This window comes from Mustela erminea, chromosome 1 (genome assembly GCF_009829155.1).
Source record: "Mustela erminea isolate mMusErm1 chromosome 1, mMusErm1.Pri, whole genome shotgun sequence".
Taxonomy (NCBI): Eukaryota; Metazoa; Chordata; class Mammalia; order Carnivora; family Mustelidae; genus Mustela; species Mustela erminea.
In genome coordinates, this window is record NC_045614.1 from 10,022,959 (window position 1) to 10,042,356 (window position 19,398).

Genomic DNA, 19,398 nt, shown 5'->3' on the forward strand with positions numbered 1-19,398 from the left:
AGGGCACTTCTCTGAATTATGGAGAAATGGCTCACCGGCCAAAGCAGTCTACTCTGGGCTGTGTGGTTACAAAGTAAGGTTAAGTAAAATTTAATAAAAGTGTTGCTTTGTGTGTCCTTGGGGCATGATGTTAATTTCTTTCCGTGGGTCAAGGTCAAAGTCTAAAAAATCACTGGTTATGCTCTATCCAGAACAGCTGCGTTGCTTAACTTTTGACAAAGAAAAACCCCTCCCTGAACCTCAGTCTGGAGTACAATTATGTAACCAATTAAGACTAGGGTAAGGAGCTGAGCAAGGGGACAAAGGGCAGTCAGCCCAGTGGCTGGGGCAAGAGCCCCCTCACCATATTATGAGGAGAAATGAAATCTGCCTCAGCCCACTTAAGACAAAAGCAGAATCAGTCTAGAATAAGTGCTTTTTATTTTTAGATCAACCAAAATATTTAATATAAAAACCCTTTAATATACAAACTGCAATCACAATAGCATCCACGTAGCAGCAAGGGAACAGGGTGTCACGGGAAGTATGGTGTTGGGGGGGGGGAGAGGTTTTCAGGGTCCCTACAGTTTCCTTTGCCTGTAAGAGCACGAGGTCTTCGCAGCGGGTAGATCAAGGCAGGCAGAGGGGCCCTGATGCCAACACTGAGGCAGACTGAGCAAAGCAGACTCCTCCAACATGCCATCTCCCCACCATGGCAGCCTCCAGGGCAGGACAGATCCAGTTAGGAGATGATGGGAAGGTGGTTGTGACTGAGGAGAGTCAATCATCACTCCTCAGCATGAGCTGAGCACACCCCTGCAGGAACAGTTTTCCAGAGGCTGTTGGATTAGAAAGACCTAGAAACTGTCCTGGGAGAAGGACAGAAATTGAGTACAAGCATACCTTTTAACGAAGATTTCTTGCCTGTGACTCCAAAAAGTGGGGTGGATTTGCTCAGATGTTGGGGAAGGACAGGAATGACAGAGCCTTTGGCTCAACAGGGCTCGAGCCTTGCCAGGGATTGACCAAGAAAGCCTCAAGGCAGGCCAGGGAGGTCTGTGGGAAGAGCTTTGGGTCAATGGTACTCAAAGAAGCATGGTGGCGCAAAGGCCTGCAGGTGGAATTTATAAAGTGTGTGTGGAAGAGAGAAAAGACACAAGTCGTGAAGAATTAAAAACTGAAGTACCTGCTTCTTACAGGCCTGGGCAGTAGAGGTAAGATGATCCTTCTGGGTCAGGGTTGGGAGAGACCTGAGGCCTGCTTCCTTCCTCAGAGCCACATCTGACTGGCCTGGGTATAGTTGATAGCCTCAAAGCCCTCCAGATGGCCTCCATGGGACTGTCCAGGAGGCCAAGTTCACCTCTCCAGATGTGCTAGGAGACTGGCCGCAGTCCTGGCTGGGCCCAGGTAGGGCCTGGATTCCCGCAGTTAGATGCAGTCCATGGAATTCTCGGGAAGGAGGCTGGGGATGCAGCCAGGGAGACCCAAGCCCTTGATAGGAGCACAGCTGAAGGGGAGGCCACAGCCCAGGGCAGGGTCCTGGTTCTCTATAGCCTCTAGTCTGTCCATGTTGTTGTCCCAGTTGATGTGGAATCGGGTCACTCGGGGGTTCGAGGCCAAGATGTTCCTCTGGAGCTGGGGCAGAAAGAGGAACGTCAAGCCTTGTCAGCATGCCTTGTCATTACTCCCACGGAGCTGGGGCACCCCCAGCCCCTGCCCCAAGGCCAGGAAGAATAGAGCTTACTCATTCCATCACCATCAACAACTATGGGTAGAACTCCAAGGAGCGCCTATATACCACGACTTAGGGCTGAGACCTATCTAATCTCAATTCTGCAAGGCGTGCTTCTGAGAAACAAAGACCTTTCTCTCTCTTGTTCTAGTCTGGAGCTGGAAGATCTGAGCATGACTTGAAAACCTTAAGAAGCGACCTTGGCTCCCAGTTCCAATGACTCAACTCCCCCAGGTGCAAAGGAGCCAGCCTGTCTGAAGCAGGAAGTGCAGACACAGGCCCCACCTGAGAGAAGTCTGGCTTCACGGGTGGGTTCTCCCGCAGCTCGGGATTGGGGTATTCGTTGTTGACGTAGTAGCCCACACGGATGAATTCCTGTCCATGGTAGGTGCAGGTGATGAGGACCACGGTCACACCCACAGCATCAGTCTCGGGAATGAGGGATGGGTTGGGGGCGTCAGCCTAGAGGAAACACAACCCATGCCTTAGCATTGATCACACCTCCCCCAGTTAACAATGATTTTCAAGCAACACATATTTACTGAGCCAGAAGTATGGTCTCTGCCAATGGGAGTTTCTAATCGAGTGGGGAAGACAGAATCAATCCTGCAAATGCCTGTAAAATGCTCAGTGTGACAAGTGCCACAAGGAAGTAAATGGTGCTGAGGAGTCTAGTGGGTGAGGGGAGGGTGGCATAGGATAAGGCAGGGAGCTACTTGGCCACCCAGGACCTTTTGGGCCAGTTAAGGGCTTGGGGAAGAGAAGGAATGTTTGGCAGGAGGTAAGTGCTGCATCACTCTTGTGGTCTGTAAAGACCGGCAGGGTGTGAGGTTATAATGGGAGGAGGGCCATTGTGTGAGCAGGGAGATTGGGCAGGTAACAGTAGTCACCCTGGAGCATCTTAGACCAGGAAGGAGAGGAACAGAGGCAGACAGATTTGGGGTGTGTTGTTATGGATAGGACCAGCTACATAACTGGTACAAAATGAAACCAATACCTAATGAAACATGGGATCCCTTATTCACAAATTACTGAATTCTAGCCAGCGACAGCAGAATTTATTAGACCAGCAGCTGGGCCCTGTATGGCTGCATGGGCTGAATGCTCAGGAAGCCAGCCCTGCTTGTGGAATGGAACAGATGGGCTTGCCTTGCTGGTGGCCTGGTTACATACAGGTGGGTGAGGTGTTAGGGGATGGGATGAGGTTGTTTGGACTGGGGTGGGAGCAGCAGAGTGGGAGGCAGGTGAGGACTGAGCAGAGCCTTGGCTTTTAGTATCTTTAATTATTCATTTATTTTTAAATATTTATTTATTTATCTTAGAGAAAGAGAGGACCAGCGAGACGGGGAAGTGGAGGAGGAGCAGAGGGAAGAGTATCCCAAGCAGACACCACACAAAGCCCAGTGCAGGGCTTGATCCCATGATCTTGAGATCATAACCTGAGCCAAAACCAAGAGTCAGATGCACAACCAACTGTGCCACCCAGGCGCCCTGGTGACCTTGCTGTTCAGAATGGCCAGCAAGCATAGTGCTTAGTGCAAGGTGATGATGAGCCTTATGGAGAAGGTATGTGTTAGATAAGCTTTGTTTAGGCATGAGTTAGAGTGCTATTGGCAGGGAGTTCAATATGAATGAGCCAACAATACTAAACAAGGTGTCTTTCAATATAAACACGCGAAATAAGATTATGTACTGACATACTATACCGACAATAGGACTTGCAAGAACCTAACCCTGTATTCTTCCACGGGCAATGGTGTGGTGTTCACGAATTAGCTAATGCAGCATTTGCAGTGACCTTATAGAACGTAACTGCCACGACTAATGAGCATCAACTATGAATCAGTGGCTCCTGGTGACAACTATGACACAGAAGTGGAGAAAAGGGAAACGTATGAAGTATTTCTGAGAGGTCAGAGAGTTCTTGAAAGCAGAGCCAGAATTTGAACCTCAACTTTTGACCCTGGAACCACACTGCATGCTCTCAGGTAGAATCGGATGTCTCCAGGTGCCAAGGCCTCAGGCCTTGTCTTTCTTACCTGAAAGATGAACATGTGTCTCCCTGCTGGGACGGGCCCAACTAGCACGGAGTCTAGGATTTGGTCAAACTCCTCACTCTCAGCTGAGCCAACATAAATGATCTTCCACTCTAGATCTGTAAGGATATGGGGAATTAAGGATTTTAAATAGCTGGGCAGCATGAAGGCAGGGAAAGGTCTTCTCATGTGAGTTGTAGACAGATCCTTAATATAGTGAAAGATTTTTATTCTCAAGAATACCTGACATCTGCTGGAGACGGAGTGCCAGGCATCACAAGCCTGAACATTGGAGTGGGCATGAAACTCTGCTTCTAATGGGGAAATTTTCCCCGTGAGCCTAGCTTTGCCAGACGACCTTGACTCTGCATCTCTGGGGAAACTCAGAGATCTCAGAGCCTGAGGGTGAACCGTATGGCAGAGGTAGAATTAGGAGCCACGTGACAGAGGCGTGCTAAGGAGGGAAGAGCAGGGAATTGGGCCATTTCAGGGCCCTGCCCACTGGGTCCTGGGATAGGAAGCAGCATCCTCTTTCACACACAGGGACCGGTGCCACCGAACTGAATAGATCCCTCGACAACTGGGGCAGGGCAGCAGATTCCAATCCAGTAGGAGAGCCAGCAGGCAGGAGGGGGAAGATGAGGCCACTGAGGGAGCCAGCCAGCCCCCAGGTCTTCCAGTTCCGGCACCAACTCATGCCTACTCTCAGATGTTTGGGGGACAGTGACTTGGTCAACAAATGTGGCATTGTAGGTGATCCTATGAACCCCAACTTGCTTATATCCCATCCAGTAGGGGGAATCTCATCCCTGAGTAGGTTCCAGCAAGGTGAAAGGAAAAGTGCTTAAGGATCCTGCCCAGCAAGCACAGGAAATTCCCGGTGACCGCTGCCTCTTGCAGAAGGTCCAAGTGTATCAGGGGCAAGGTCACGCTAGTACAGGGGACCTTGGCAGGAGACCTGCAACTTATTTTAGGTTCTTTGAAATTACACAACCTACAGCTCCAGCAGCCGGCGGAAATTTCACAAGCTATGAGTTTCACAGGAAGCAAACTGTTGTTGAAGTTGCCCTGTTTCTTGGTTCAGTGTCCCACAACAGCATCCAACTGGGGAAACACTGCTATGCTGGGCCACAGCTATGGAGGTTTGTCACCTGAGCCCCATGCTCTTCCTCGATACACTGATTTCCTTTCCCATTGCAGCATCACCTAGGCCTTCTACTCAAGGTCCCTAGCGGGTCTGTGGCATAGTGACCATAAAGCTCACCGGGATTCAAACCCCCCAGTCTCTTAATATTTGCAGGGACCAGTTAAGTTTACTGATTTACCTTTGTGACAAGGAATGACACGACTAAACAGAACATGTTTCTTTTTTGGATGAACAAAACCCAAGATGACTCTATCTTTACCTTTCTAACATAGCTCTCTATTTTGGTAGCTTTCCTCCCAGCCTTGCCCACCCCCACCCACCCCACCCCCGCCGGGGAGTCCTATATGTGTGCATTTAACTAATCTGCTGGGGCGAGATAAAAGGGAGACTGAAGGAGAGCAGGTCCCGTGAGGGTCACAGGCACTGGGTATTCAGTACCACTGGCAAAACCTAAACAAAGACTGGTGTGGGTGCTGCCCCAAGAAAATGCACTGGGCCAGCAGCCAGGCAAATGGGCCACAATGACTCCCTCAAGAGAGGCCAAAAAGAAACCTGAGAAATGACTGAGGACCATAGAGAAATACTGACTCAAGGGGTTAGAGGAGATGATAAAGTCATCTGCAGAAGGCAGCAGATACTTGAAAATAAGGCCCTATAACCTGGATCATCTTAAACTTGTTAGGCGTTTTAAGGAGAAGCATACTTAAGTTGCTCCATTTCTTATTTTTACTTTTATTTATTTAAGATTTTATTTATCTGTTTCGCAGAGATAGAGAGAGATCACAAGTAGGCAGAGAGGCTGGGGGGGGGGGGTGCGGTGGTTGGCACACAGGCTCCCTGCCAAGCAGAAAGCCTGATGCGAGGCTCGATCCCAGGACCCTGAGATCATGACCCGAGCTGAACTGAGCCACCCAGTCACCCCTCCATTTTTTAATATAACCATCCTTTAGAAGGAGGCGGCTGCACATGCGTCATGGTGTACCTAACTTTTTAGGCAATTTCAAGGGTAACTTGACAGTACTCAATTTTGTCTTTATGTCCTAACTTCACAGTCTAACAGTTGACAACATGCTCCTCCACTAGGTACGAAAACAAAACCAAAACTAACCTGATAAAAGGCATGTAAAACTTCATCGTTTTGAACTAGTTGGAGAATATTTCCTGCCTTAAAACAAAACAAAAACTATCTAGTAGGCTTTCTTTCTGTTTGTTATTTGCCCTTGTTCAGAATCATATAGATGAATCTTGGCTTGACCACAGTGTTAGCTGTGGGAAAGAACATCTGGTTCCATGACTTATTCAAACAGTTGCTGCTGAATTTCTCAATACAAGAGGAAAAACACACCTACTGTATTAAATGTGGACCGAAGTCTTGGAACCATCTATTTCCAGTTGCTGAGAAGAAAAAAGAACCAAAGGGGCTTGGAGCCTTTGGGAAACAGAGCCAGCCACTAATTGGGGGTTGGGTCTTTTGTTGCACCTTCAGTTGCCAGTGTCAAGGTAACAAGACTGAGATTTCTCCAGAATCTGAGAGACTCCTAAAACCAGGCCCCCTCCATGTTTGGGAGGCAGGAAATTTATTCTTTCTGCTCCATGGGAAGAAGGCTAGGAAGAGGCAGAAAGCAAGGGGGCAGGTCAAAGTCATGGACAACCCTTAGGGATAGAACCAGAGTCTGGATTTCCAGGCCAGAGTTTGCTTTCTGACTTGGATTTCTCTGAGCAAAAGCTTTATTATCTGGGTGTAATTAATAATAGCACCCCTTCATTCTCTTTTGAGAGTGTCCCAATGTGGGAATAAATTCTATGGGCAGTCTTATTTATGCTCCACTTCTAAAATAAGGGATGAAATCTTTCTTTCCCAGGTCATAGCCAAGGTAGAGAACTCTGGACTCAACTTAGAGACAAACTCTAGTGTCAGTGCTTCTATAGACCCAGCATCAAGACTTCTACTTCTACGACCTTGGGGAAGTCATTCCATTTCTCTCTATTAAAAAATAATGACCAGCGGGCTGACTTTTGACTTTCCTGCTCTGAGTCTATAAACAGATTAGTAAAGTAACAGGCAGAGGTTTTCCTAGGAATAGACGTACTAGATAATGACTATGCAACCCTTTTTAAATGCAAGGAGCACAAACAGGCTGTTTGAAACCTGATCTCCTGCCTTCTGGGAACTGTGAATCCCTTAACCTATTAGCTCCTTACATTTCCTCCTGGCTTTAAAATTAAATTCTTATTCCACAGTGTCATTCTACACTTTAATTATTTATTTACACCCTGCCTTGTTCCAGAAAGGATTTAACTGGGCTTATTCTATAGTTAGTCACAAGTAGATTCCTTAATTTAAAAGGGAGAGAAACTGAGAGAGACTGATCTATTGGCCCAGCCCAAAAGCACACACATCTCGAATTCTGGCAACCCCAAACTAATCCAAGTGGCTGGCTTTTCCCCACAAACCACCCACCTACCACTGAGAGGCGCTAGTTAGCACACCATGACCTCACAAATCTCCAGCTCCTCAGAGGCTGCCTCTTCTTTAACCACCACATGGAGAATCTAATGGGGTACTTCCTCCTGAAAGTGATGCCAAGAGTCCCCGGGCAACCTTAGATTTTCGATTTTTATAGACCTTTACTTGAAAGGTCTTTCATTCTTTGTGGTTCCTGTCTTCTCATCTGTGAGATGAGAGCCATGTCTGCCTTTATAACACACAGATGAATAAGTACATCTGTGAAAGCACCTTGGAAAAGATGCACTAAAAGTTCTGACCTCCCAGCCGACTGTTTGAAGCCAGAGACTGTCATGGTTCAGCCTGACCCACCGCCCCCCCCAGACTGGGTCAGACCATCAAAAAGGTTGAAAGAATTTCTGCAGTAGGCCAGCTGGACCTGGTGGGCAGACAGTGGGAACCGGGTGATGCTTGCCTGGTTAGGCCACCCTTCAGATATGAATGTGTTTATCCAAGCGCGCAGACAGGAAGAAGGAACGGGAGCTGGGAAGACCAAGTTATCCTGAAGGACCGGAGCTGGAAACCTGTCATGCCTCCCCAGGTGGAGCCCAAGAATGGAAAATTGGGGACAGGCTAAGGAGGTGGGAAGCCAGGTTCTAGGGTATGTGCTTTGGGGGTAGAAAACAATCAGAAGTGAGTGGGGGTGGGGTTGTTTTAAATATCAGCAGGTTGGGTAGGGGATTACTGGGAGACAAATGGGGAGATCGGGGCGAGTAAGGTCTTACCACGGGGGAATGGGATTTCAGAGATAAAGGGTGATGGAGGGGCTCCGCTGGGGAAAAAGGAAGGTAGCCTGGGGAACACGGGGTGACTGAAGGTCTCTGCACGTTAAAGCGTGGAGACTGGGGTCTCTACATAGGAAATAGGTGCCCAGGAGGGGTTCCACAGAAAAAAAATAGCGGGATGGTGGTCTCCACGCAGGAAACGGGAGTAACCGTGGGGAGGGGATCGGGTTGGCCGCAGGGTGTCCGGGGTAATCTCACAAAAAGGCTGGGGCTGAACGGAAGGGAAGGAGAAAGATCAGGGCTGGAAGGGCTTGTTTCACGCGGGAGGTCGGGGTTGGCCGGGGGGAGGGGGGAATCTCCACACAGGCCCAGCCTCACCGTCCGCCAGGGCCTCACTGCACTCGAAGCTGATCTCGAACCGGAAGGGGCTGTGGAAAGGGCTCGGATTCTCCAGCACCGCCACGTTCAGCACAGAAACCTTGGCCATCGCCTTGCCGGACTGCGGCAGAGGCCACAGCTGGGGCCGAGCCCGCGCCTGAGTCCTCTGTGGTCAGCGCGGTAGCGTTACCACAGCCGCTCCCGCCTCTTCTGTCCGCCGACTGAAGTGCGTATTTGGTCCGCGCGCCTCCTTCAAATAGCCGGCCCCACCCTCCGGCCAATCACCGTCAACGCTCTCAGCCGGCGCGAGCAGACCCTCAGCCAATCCTGGGGCGCGGGTCGGCGCGCGCCGGGACTCCTCGGGCCAATCCAGGGAGCTCCCTCTCCGGGATGCGCGAAGGAGGCGGAACCATTTCTTGGCTTCTTGGGACCCAACGGGAACCAATCCCCAGCGTCTCCGACTCGGATGTCTAGGGCAGGGGTGGGCGGAGGCAGAGCGCGGGGCTCCTCTCGACCAATCCCAAAGGTTCCCGCACCGGCGGGGCCGGCGCTTCGCTCCGCCCTTCCGGGAGCCGCGTCCGGGCCGAGGGCAGCGCCGCCAACCGCCTAGTGGTGGCGCGCGGCACCCGCTTAATAGGGCGGGAGGGGCGGTGCTGGCGCCCGCGGTGATTGGCAGGCAGGCGTGCGGCCTGGCAGATGCAGATTTTCTGAGAGGTGATTGGCTGGGTTGGTCGCGGGGCGGGAGGAGACGAATACTTAGCTAGGGATTCGCCGCAGAGGAGCGGAAGTCGGCCGCCGGCGCGCTTGAATTGTGAGGAGGGAGAGGAGGAGCGTTTGCCGCCTTGGCCTCTGTCAGCAGGTGAGCGTTGCCGGCACCTTCTTTATAGGGCTCCGGGCTCCTCAGGCCCAGCGGCGGAGGAGTCCGTTGTGAACGTTGGTCACACTCCTGAGGGGAGACGGAGCAGCGCTCACGCGGCGCCCTGGGGCCGGGGCCCGGGCCCGGGGAGTCGGGCCTGGTTCGAATCCCGCTCTCTCCTGCTTGAGGGCCGCTGGGAGGTTTCAGGTGGACAGCGCCGTAATGGGGACTTGAAGTCCGGCCTCTGCCACTCAGCAGCCTGGGCCACGTCTCCGCGCCGCGTGAACGGGACGGTGGAAAACTCACGGACTTGACTCGTGACTGCATAATACAATTAGAGACTTTTCTGCACCCGGTAGCCAGGGTCAGACCGCCGTCGCGCCCTGCCTGGGAGACGCGTTGGACCCATCCTCTGCTTCCTGCCCACGACCAGTGGAAAATGAACGCGAGCCCCATTTCTCTCTTCACACTTTTCTAGTAAGCCCGTTTAAAAAAAGAAAAAAAAGTAACAAAACCGATGAAACGAATCTTAATGTTATCTTTAACCCAGTGTAGCCAAGATCTTATTTCCCCATGCGATGGGTATAAAAAATACAAATGAGGTACCTTGCATTCTTCTACTAAGTACCAAGGCTTCGAAATCCCATGCGTTTTACGGGTGCACCTCCATTTTCATCGGAAGGAGTCGGCCTGGCTTTTAGATTTCATAAAATGGAGAGTTGAAAATGTAGGTTCACATGCCCACGCCGTCTGTCCCCAACTTGGCAAGTTTTCCAGGAGCTCGACTTCCTGTCGGGTTTTCAGTGTAAACGTTGATCAGTTAGAATTCCCTGACGGCGAAAGTGCTGTGCCGCCGGGGCACGAACTGCGTGCACGTGTTCATGAGCCCCTGTGACAAGTGGTTGCTGTATTCCTGGACGGTGTAGGTGTGAAACAGTTTGGATCAGCCACTGTTCAATGTGTGGTTTTCTGTTGTCCGGATAAGAAAGTCGTGTTAGAGACTCTACATGCTTTGTTTCCTACTATACTCCCTTCCCCAGCTTCGTTTGGCCAAATTCTCTTTTGGTTCCTTACAAATCTGACCTGGCATTTCCAGCGCAGAACCTCTACCCAGAACCTCTTCTCCCGCTCTTGGCATGGCTGGCACCTTCTTGGCATTCAGGTCTTTTCGTTCAGATATGCTTTTCTCAGAGAAGGCTTTGCAAGGGTCCTCTGGTCACTGTTCAGACTCATGGACTATAGGCCTGAACAGCACCTATTCAAGCCACTAGCATTTCTTACCCAGCCACCTCGGTAGTGTTGGTACAATTGTAAGGCCCCTTGATGCTAGGCATTTTTTTCCTTTTTGTATATCTACATTTCACATTAAGTTAAAAAAATGTTTGTGGTTAAAAATATTGACAGTTTTTTCTTGGAGATGATTTGGCTGCAATAAAATCCCCATTTATGATCAGCTATGATTTCTTGGCAGTCGTTGGGCATACTTGCAAATTTTTGTAACTGAAAAAATCTAATTTTCAAATTATTTCCAAATGTAATTCAGTTGTTTATATGAATACTCAATTTAATGATGAAGTTGCTATGATGTTTTCTAGACATTTAATTAAACACTTATTCATTCCAACTTCGTAGTTTTCTTTTTGCATTGTGGAACTTTCCCCCACCCCCCACCTTTTCGTACCCGCTGAGAAGCTCATCAGCCACAAGCATTATGTCTTTGGTGCTAATGAAGAAAATGGCTCTCTATCTATAATGAGTACTCTATATAGCGGGCTGAATAATCTTCCGTTATAAACCAGATCATGTCATTACCCTGCTTAAAACCTTCAAAAGCTTATCATACTTAGAATGAAACCTAAGATCTTTACTGCGGCTTAGGAGGCCCTGCATGGTAACCTCAGCCGACCTCTTGGGGCCTCATCTACAAGCCTTCCTCTTGTCACCACTCTCCAGCCTTGCTGGCTTTATTTAGTGTATTTCAACATACCAAGTTTATTCCTGCTGCAGGGCTTTGCACTTGCTGTTCCCTCTGCCTAGAATGTGCTGTCTTTAGCCAATTGCATAGCTGTCTCATTGTCATCATTTATGGTTCAACTCAAATATCCCCTCAAAGAAGCCTTCCTGGACCACTCTAGTTTAAAGCAGCCCTTCCCTAATCATATCATCCTGTTTTAGTAGCATTCAGATCTAGTAGTACTTAACTTGGTTTTAGACTGCTCATCTCTCATCATCGGTCAGTAGATTGACAGCTGATTGAGGGTAGAGATCTCTGCTGCCTCACATTGACCTGAGTGTATTTAAAAAAATAAGTTGATATAAAGGGCTTAATATAGTGCCTGGAATGTGAAAAGCACTCTATAACATGAACCATTAGTAGTATATAGTAATAAGGAGATAAGTCTTTTTTTGTTGTTGTTAAGATTATTTATTTATTTGAGAGAGAGAGCATGTGGGCACACAAGCAGGGGGAGTAGCAGGGAGAGGGAGAAGCAGATTCCCGGCTCAGCAGGGAGCCAGATGCAGGGCTGGATCCCAGGACCCTGGAATTATGACCTGAGCCATAGGCAGATGCTTAACCGACTGAGCCACCCAGGCGCCGCAGGAGATGTCTTTATTCTTCCTACTATATTTCAGGTGCGCACCTATTTGGAAAGGTAGAAGAAATACTACAACAAAATACATTTTTACCTATTACCCAGCTTAAGGAGTCAAACATTAGAGATGCAGTTGAAAGGTCTTGTGTACTCCTGTCTCAAATCTAGTCCTTTCCCTTTTTCCTCCAATGTAACCACAACCCTAGATTTGGTGTTTGTCTTCTGTGCATGTTTGTACATCTTTATATACAATATATAGTATTTTCATGTTTTACAATTTTATATAAATGAAATCTATGCAAAAAAGTTACCATTCTAGGCATGAGACTGCTGTCTTTATTTTTTTTTTATTTTTATTTTTTTAAAGATTTTATTTATTTATTTGACAGAGAGAGATCACAAGTAGGCAGAGAGGCAGGCAAAGAGAGAGAGAGGAGGAAGCAGGCTCCCTGCTGAGCAGAGACCCGATGCGGGACTCGATCCCAGAACCCTGAGATCATGACCTGAGCCGAAGGCAGTGGCTTAACCCACTGAGCCACCCAGGCGCCCCAAGACTGCTGTCTTTAGAAAGGCCTGTTTGCAAGGTTGGCCCTTGACTGGTCTCTAGGAACTTGGATTTCATGAAGTTTCCTGTCATACTGTAAATTTTGAGTGCCTCATGATACTTAAACTGTATAATGTAATTTATGTTGAATACTCCTTTCCTTCTGGGGTCTGGAATTTTGGTGCTTGACCAGTCCCCAGTAAATACCCTGGGCAGAGTCTCTAATGAGCTTCCCTGGTGGGCCACAGTTCACACGTGTGGTTACAACTTTCCTATAGGAACTAAGTGCATCCCTTGTGACTTCACTAGGTGAAGATTCTTGAAATCTTGTGCCTGGTTTCCTCTCAACTTCACACCCTGTGCTTTTTCCCTTGCCTTACTGTGCTTTTTACCATTTCACTATAAGAAGCTATAGCTGTGTGTAGGCTCTATGCTAAATCCTGTGAGTCCTCCTAGTGAATCCCTGAACCTGGGATGATCTTGGGGACCCCTGACATGGTGACATACTGGATATATACTTACAAGGTGACGTGAACCAGGCATCTATGGCCCAAAATTTAAGGAGGTTTTCACTCTCGGGGTCACCCAAGTGCCCAGCTTGTCCCTGTGCAACCCTGAGGGTGAGTGCCTCCTGAAGTATTCACTCTATATACCCCGCTTGCTGCACTCTAGTCTCAGCCATTGCCTTCTGAAACTTTTTTTTTTTTTTTTGTCTAATGTAATGCTTTTGCAGTGTATCTACATTTACATGTATGTAACTCTGATTCATTTATTTTTACTGCTGTAGCCATGCTGTCTGATGTGGTAGCCATTAGCGACATATGGCTATTTAGATTTCAGTTAATGAAAATTAAATAGAAATTTCAATTCCCTAGTCACTCTTAGTCACATCTTATGCATTTAATAGGCACCTGTGGCTGGTGGCTACCACATTAAACAGTGTGAGTAGGCAACACCTCCAAGTTTCCTTGGACAGTATTTACTTATCCATTTACATCTTGTTTGTTATTTAGGTGGTTTCTCATTTTCTACTGTTACAAACAGGGCTTCAGCGGTCCCTGTTGTATATGTCTCCTTGTGCACACATGTAGGAGTTTCCCTAGCATACATATCTAGGAGTTGAAATGCTGGGTTATGGAAATATCCACCTTTCTAGATACTGCCAGTTTGCTCTTCAATGTGATGGTTGCTGTTCTTATTCCACCAGTAGTGTTGCTATTGCTCGGTGACCTTATCAACACTTGGTACTGTCAGAATTTTTTTTTTTTTTTTTTTTTTAAGAGCGAGTGAGCACAAGCAGGGAGAGCAGCAGGCAGAGGGAGAAGACGACTCCCCATTGAGTTGGGAGCCCCATGTGGGACTCGATCCCAGGACTCTGGGATCATGACCTGAGCCGAAGCCAACAGAACCAACTGAGCCACCCAGGTGCCCCTTGGTGCTGTCAGATTTTTACATTTTTGTTTTTCTGATGGGTGTACATGAGGGGTTTCAGTTAGCATTTTTCTGATTAGTAGTGAGGTTCAGCTATTTGTATCTATTTATTGACCATTTGTCTTCTGTGAATTGCCTCTTCATATCTTTACTCATTTTCCTGCGGCATTGTCTTCATCTTAATTAGTGCAGAAGTTCTTTTTACATCTGATACCTGCCTTTTCATTTGTTTGGTGTTGTTTGATGTTCAGGATTTATTGTTATTATGGTAATGTCATCAGAGTAATCGATCTACTTAGAGTTGGTGTTTTTTGTGCTTTGCTTAAGAAATTTTACCCTGAGGTTGATAAGATATCCTACTGTGTTTTCTTTCTTTGTTTTTTAAAGATTTCTTCTAGAAAGAAAGAAGGAGCGAGAGTACAAGCGGGAGAGGCAGAGGAGAGGGAGAGAGAGAATCTTTTTTTTTTTTTTAAGATTTTATTTATTTATTTGACAGAGAGAGATCACAAGTAGGCAGAGAGGCAGGCAGAGAAAGAGGAGGAAGCAGGCTCCCCGCTGAGCAGAGAGCCCAATGCGGGACTCGATCCCAGGACCCCGAGATCATGACCTGAGCCGAAGGCAGCGGCTTAACCCACTGAGCCACCCAGGCGTCCCGGAGAGAGAGAATCTTAAGCAGACTCCTCACGGAGCACAGAGTCCAACACAGGGCTGGATCCCATGACTCTAAGTTCACGACCTGAGCTGAAACTAAAGGTTGGGCACTCAACCAACTGCGCCACCCAGGTGCCCCATCCTATTATGTTTTCTTCTGGAAGTTTTACTTTTCATATTTAGCTTTTAAAAAATCTACTTGGAATTCATTTTTGTGTATGAAGTGAAGTAGGACTGTGATTTAGTTTTTCCCAGACGGAAACCAGTTCTCCCAGTTTCTTTTACTGAGCCATTAAGTGGTTTTCAAAATGTGATCGCCTGTGGATCCAGGAGATAAACTCTTTTCATAATAATTCTAAAGTGTTGCTTGCATTTCTCATCTGCACTGTGTAGTCCTGTACTCTACTGTTAAAAAGCAACGGTTGGGTAAAACTGCTTGTGCTTTAGCAGGAGTCCATGCGGTGTCCCCAAACAGTAGTCGCAGTAGTTGTAGTTGTCATTGTATGCCTCACTGTTGCTACACATTCAATGTTAAAACAGTTCCATTTAAGAGTGTCCTTGAAGAAGCAGTGAAAAGTAGTAATCGGTATTAAAACTTAGCCCCGAACCAGTCTTTCTAGTGTTCTGTGTGGAGAAATGGGAAGTTTGCATAGAGCACTCGATTGGGTGCTGAAGAGTGGTGGTAGTTGAGGTAAGGCACTTGTACAGTTGTTCGAGTTGAAGTGGAACTGGTGACTTTTTTCATGGAGCACCATTTTTACTTGAAAGGATGAGACTGCAGTTATTTAGTTAGGATATTTGACAGGTGTTCTCTCAGAATGAATGAAATGAGGTGGTCACTTGGAGGACAACTGATGGTTTGTTGCCAATGATAAAATTCGAGCTTTCAAGCAAAATAGTCTTTGAGAAAACTTTTATTCGCCACAAGCCTGACAACTTCTCAATATTTAAAGATTTTTCTGAGGAGATCAGTGGTGATACCAAGAAGGTATTAAAAATACTGTATCATGGGGCGCCTGGGTGGCTCAGTGGGTTAAAAATACTGTATCATGAAATGTAGTAATTCAGTAGATCAGTATTTTCCAATAGACCAATGGGTTTCAGTGTAACAGTGTGAAAAGTTCACTGATACAGTTTCATATTCTTCATTATAACTAACTTGAACATACTACTAGTTTTTGAGTTGTGGTATAAATAAAAAAGTAGAATATCTCCAATTAGCTGAAAAGGATACAGCATTCCTCCTTCTTCCAGTTGTGTATCTGTCTGTGTGCTGCTGGATTTTCTTCATGTACTTCCATCAAGACAGCATATTGTAACAGATTAATTGCAGAAGCTTGTGTGAGAATCCGGGTCTCTTCTATTAAGTCAGACAATTGGGACTTTACAAAATGTAAAACAAAGCCATTCTTTTCACTGCTTTGTTTTGTTTTAATTTTTTTAAATTGAAAAAAAAAATCTTTTAAGAGAGAGAGCATGTGCACATGTGAGGGGTGGGGGAAGGGACAGAGGGAGAGGAGATAATTGCAAGTAAACTGTGCATGGAGTGTGAGCCGTCACAGAACTCAATCCCATGACCCTGAGACCACAACCTGAGCCGAAATCAAGCGTCAAAGCAACTGAGCCACCCAGGCACCCCTCACTACTTCGTTTTTACTTACTTATTTATTTATTTATTTTTAATTTTTAAAATTTTTTTAAATGATTTTATTTATTTATTTGACAGAGAGAGATCACAAGTAGGCAGAGAGGCAGGCAGAGAGAGAGAGAGGAGGAAGCAGGCTCCCTGCTGAGCAGAGAGCCCGATGCGGGACTCGATCCCAGGACCCTGAGATCATGACCTGAGCCGAAGGCAGCGGCTTAACCCACTGAGCCACCCAGACGCCCCACTACTTTGTTTTTAAAAACATATAGTTATTCTCCCGAAATAAGTGATTTATGTTAACATCTAATGGATTTATTAGCTGAATTAAATATTTAAAAAATCATCAGTTTTATTTTCTAATTTAGTAAATATACATAGATATAATTCTTATCCCTTCATGTATTTTTTTATTTTTAAAAATATTTTATTTATTTGATAGAGCAAGAGAGCACAAGCAGGGGGAGCAGTAGGAGGAGAGGGAGAAGCAGGCTCCCAACCAAGAAGGGAGCCCGATGTGGGGCTCAATCCCAGGACCCTGGGATCATGACCTGAGCCAAAGGCAAACGTTTAACCATCTGAGCCACCCAGTAGCCCCATCCCTATTCCTTTAAACCACAGCTCTTTAGGGTCCTCATTAATTTTATTTATTTATTTATTTGACAGAGAGAGAGAGAGAGATCGCAAGTAGACAGAGAGACAGGCAGAGAGAGAGAGGGAAGCAGGCTCCCTGCCGAGCAGAGAGCCTGATGCAGGGCTCGATCCCAGGACCCTGAGATCACGACCTGAGCCAAAAGCAGAGGCTTTAACCCACTGAGCCACCCAGGCGCCCCTCATTAATTTTTTTTAAGAGATTTTATTTATTTATTTGAGAGAGCAGAGCAGGGATAGGGACAGAGGAAGAGGAAACAGACTACTCACTGACTGGGGAGCCCAATGTGGGACGTGATCCCAGAACTGTGGAATCATGACCTGAGCCGAAGTCAGAGGCTTAAGAGATTGAGCCACCCTGGTGCCCCTCATTAGTTGTTTTCTTTCTTTCTTTCTTCTTCTTTTTTTTTTTTTTTAAGAGTTAATGTTTTTCCTTTTTCATTAAAAAATAATTTTTGTAAGAGCAGTTAAAGTTCATAGCAAAATTTTCCATATGCCCCCTTCCCACCTTCTGTCATGCATAGCCTTCCCCACCATTAAGATCCCTCACCAGAGTGGTACATTTGTTATATCTGATGAACCTACATTGACAAATTATTTGTCATTGATTGACAAATCATTATTACCCAAAGTCTGTAGTTTACATTAGGGTTCACTTAGTGTTGTACATTCTATGGGTTTGGACAAATGTGTGACACATGGCCATCATTACTGTCTCAGAGTGTTTTTCCTGTCCCCCAAATCTTCTGTGGTCCACCTAGTCACCCCAAACTCCGCTCATTAATTTTTAAGAATCTAAAAGGGATCCCAAGACCAAACCCTTGAGAGCCTCTGTTTGATTCCATCCTTTCCCTAGTGATTTGTAGCCTCTGTTTAGAGCAAGTTTCCATCCAGTCACAGGTCTCTTCCATAGGCCTGTTTATCTCTTCCTATGCCAACACCACATTGTCTTAAATATTACCACATTAGAACCAACCTTTGTAAGGCTAGTTGTAACACTTTGTTCTTTATCCTTTCAGAGGTACTGTTGTTCTTGGTTTTTGTTATTCCACAGAAAGTAGGATACACAAATACTTCTTCCTATTATAAAAGTAATATATGGGCAGGGGGACCGGGGTGACTCAGTCAGTTAAGAATCAGACTCCTGATTTCAGCTCAGATCATGATCTCAGGGTTGTGAAATCAAGCCCTGTGTTAGGTATGCTCAGTACGAAGTCCGTTTAAGATTCTCTCTCTCCCTCTGTCCCCCCATTCTCTCTCTCTCTTAAAAAATAAGTAAAAATAAAGTAGTATGTTCAAAGAAATAATTTTTTAAATAGAGAATTGCAAGGAAGTAAAAATTACCCCATTAATATTCTGATGTATAGCTTTATATTCTATCTGTGTATATATATACATATGTAATGTTAACCTCAAAACTATCAGTTTACCAGCAAAAATGGGTTTATTTGGGATTAAGAGAATTGCAGTATACACACACATGTGTTCACATGCATGCATATGCACACGGTTTTGTGTAACTACACATACACTTTTTGCATATGTATATATTTAAAAAGGTGGGGTCATTCTTTACCTGTCTTTTATGTCTGACTTTTTACACAGTCCTGTGAATGTATTTCTGTGTCATTTAATGTTCTGCTTCATTGTTTTCAATGGCTACATGCATTTGTGTGCATGATTTATGTAATGATGTTCTGTGCTGAAATTTTATTCACTGTGTTTCACTCTCAGAAGCCTGACTACAGTGAACCTTCATGCTGCTTAATCTTCATGTGCACGTGTGACTCCTTAGGAATGATTCCCAGGAGAGGACTCGTTGGGTTACAGTGAGGGCTTCAGTTGTGAGAAGGTGTGATCAGCTTAGATGGAGGTGGAAGACTGTGGGAGACAGTGGGACAGGACAGATAGAAAAGAGTAGCAGTAGGCTTTGGTAGGAGAGTCCTGATGAAGTGAACATGATGTAAATGGGAGAAGGAGAAGCCAGCAGGGGCCTGTCTTCACTGCTGGTTTCCATGACTGATGTTTGAACAGGTAAGAAAAGGGCAGAATAAGTCAGTGGATGTTGTAGGGTTGGAGGACTAGCCTCAGCCTGGATCCCTCAGACCTTTCCAGGAGTTTATAGGGGAGAGGAGGTTTTCTCAAGGACAGAGGCCCCCAGTGCCTTTAGTCTTTTGGGAGTCTGAAGAGAATCTTCTTTTGCTCTGCATTAAGGCCTTCCCACTCTGGACAGCCTTAATACTAGCTACATGGGGACTGTTGGGAGTGTGGCCTGGTTAGTGGGCATCTCTGGTGTAGGAAGCCAGATAGCCTCCTTTATTGTGTGCCATGTGGGATGGGTGAACAGTGACGGGGAGCGGGCAATTGCAGCTGAGTACGGACCTCCCTAGAAAGCAGCCCCTGGGATCAGAAGACCAAGGTGGAGGCCTGGTCCAGGTTAGAGAATGTATGGACATTCTCTAACCTTCCTGGGCTTCCGCTTCTGCAGCTGTAAAATGGAGTTAATACCTGCCTCATCTTGTCATT

At 46.5% G+C, this 19,398-nt stretch overlaps 1 protein-coding gene and 1 long non-coding RNA gene across 2 annotated transcripts; one reads left to right on the forward strand and one right to left on the reverse strand.

Annotated features, from left to right (window-relative positions):
* Positions 1–403: 403 nt before the first annotated feature.
* On the reverse strand, positions 404–8,965 carry ASF1B (anti-silencing function 1B histone chaperone). Its single transcript, XM_032313474.1, has 4 exons — positions 8,504–8,965; positions 3,751–3,866; positions 1,997–2,173; positions 404–1,614 (listed from the first exon to the last, which is right to left on the reverse strand). Exons 1-4 carry the CDS (start codon positions 8,610–8,612, stop codon positions 1,408–1,410), a joined length of 609 nt encoding a protein of 202 aa, XP_032169365.1. The 5' UTR covers positions 8,613–8,965; the 3' UTR covers positions 404–1,407.
* Positions 8,944–18,870, forward strand: LOC116573395. The gene is made up of 3 exons (XR_004278773.1): positions 8,944–9,362; positions 9,719–9,757; positions 18,860–18,870. It is a non-coding gene; the product is annotated as an uncharacterized LOC116573395 (long non-coding RNA).
* Positions 18,871–19,398: the final 528 nt, after the last annotated feature.

Coding starts and splice junctions, on each gene's coding strand:
- ASF1B (XM_032313474.1), bottom strand. CDS start 8,612: ATGGCCAAGGTTTCTGTGCTGAACGTGGCGGTGCTGGAGAATCCGAGC. Junction 2,174..3,750: donor GACACATGTTCATCTTTCAG/GTAAGAAAGACA, acceptor TGTTTCCTCTAG/GCTGACGCCCCCAACCCATC. Junction 1,615..1,996: donor TGAAGCCAGACTTCTCTCAG/GTGGGGCCTGTG, acceptor TTTCTGCCCCAG/CTCCAGAGGAACATCTTGGC.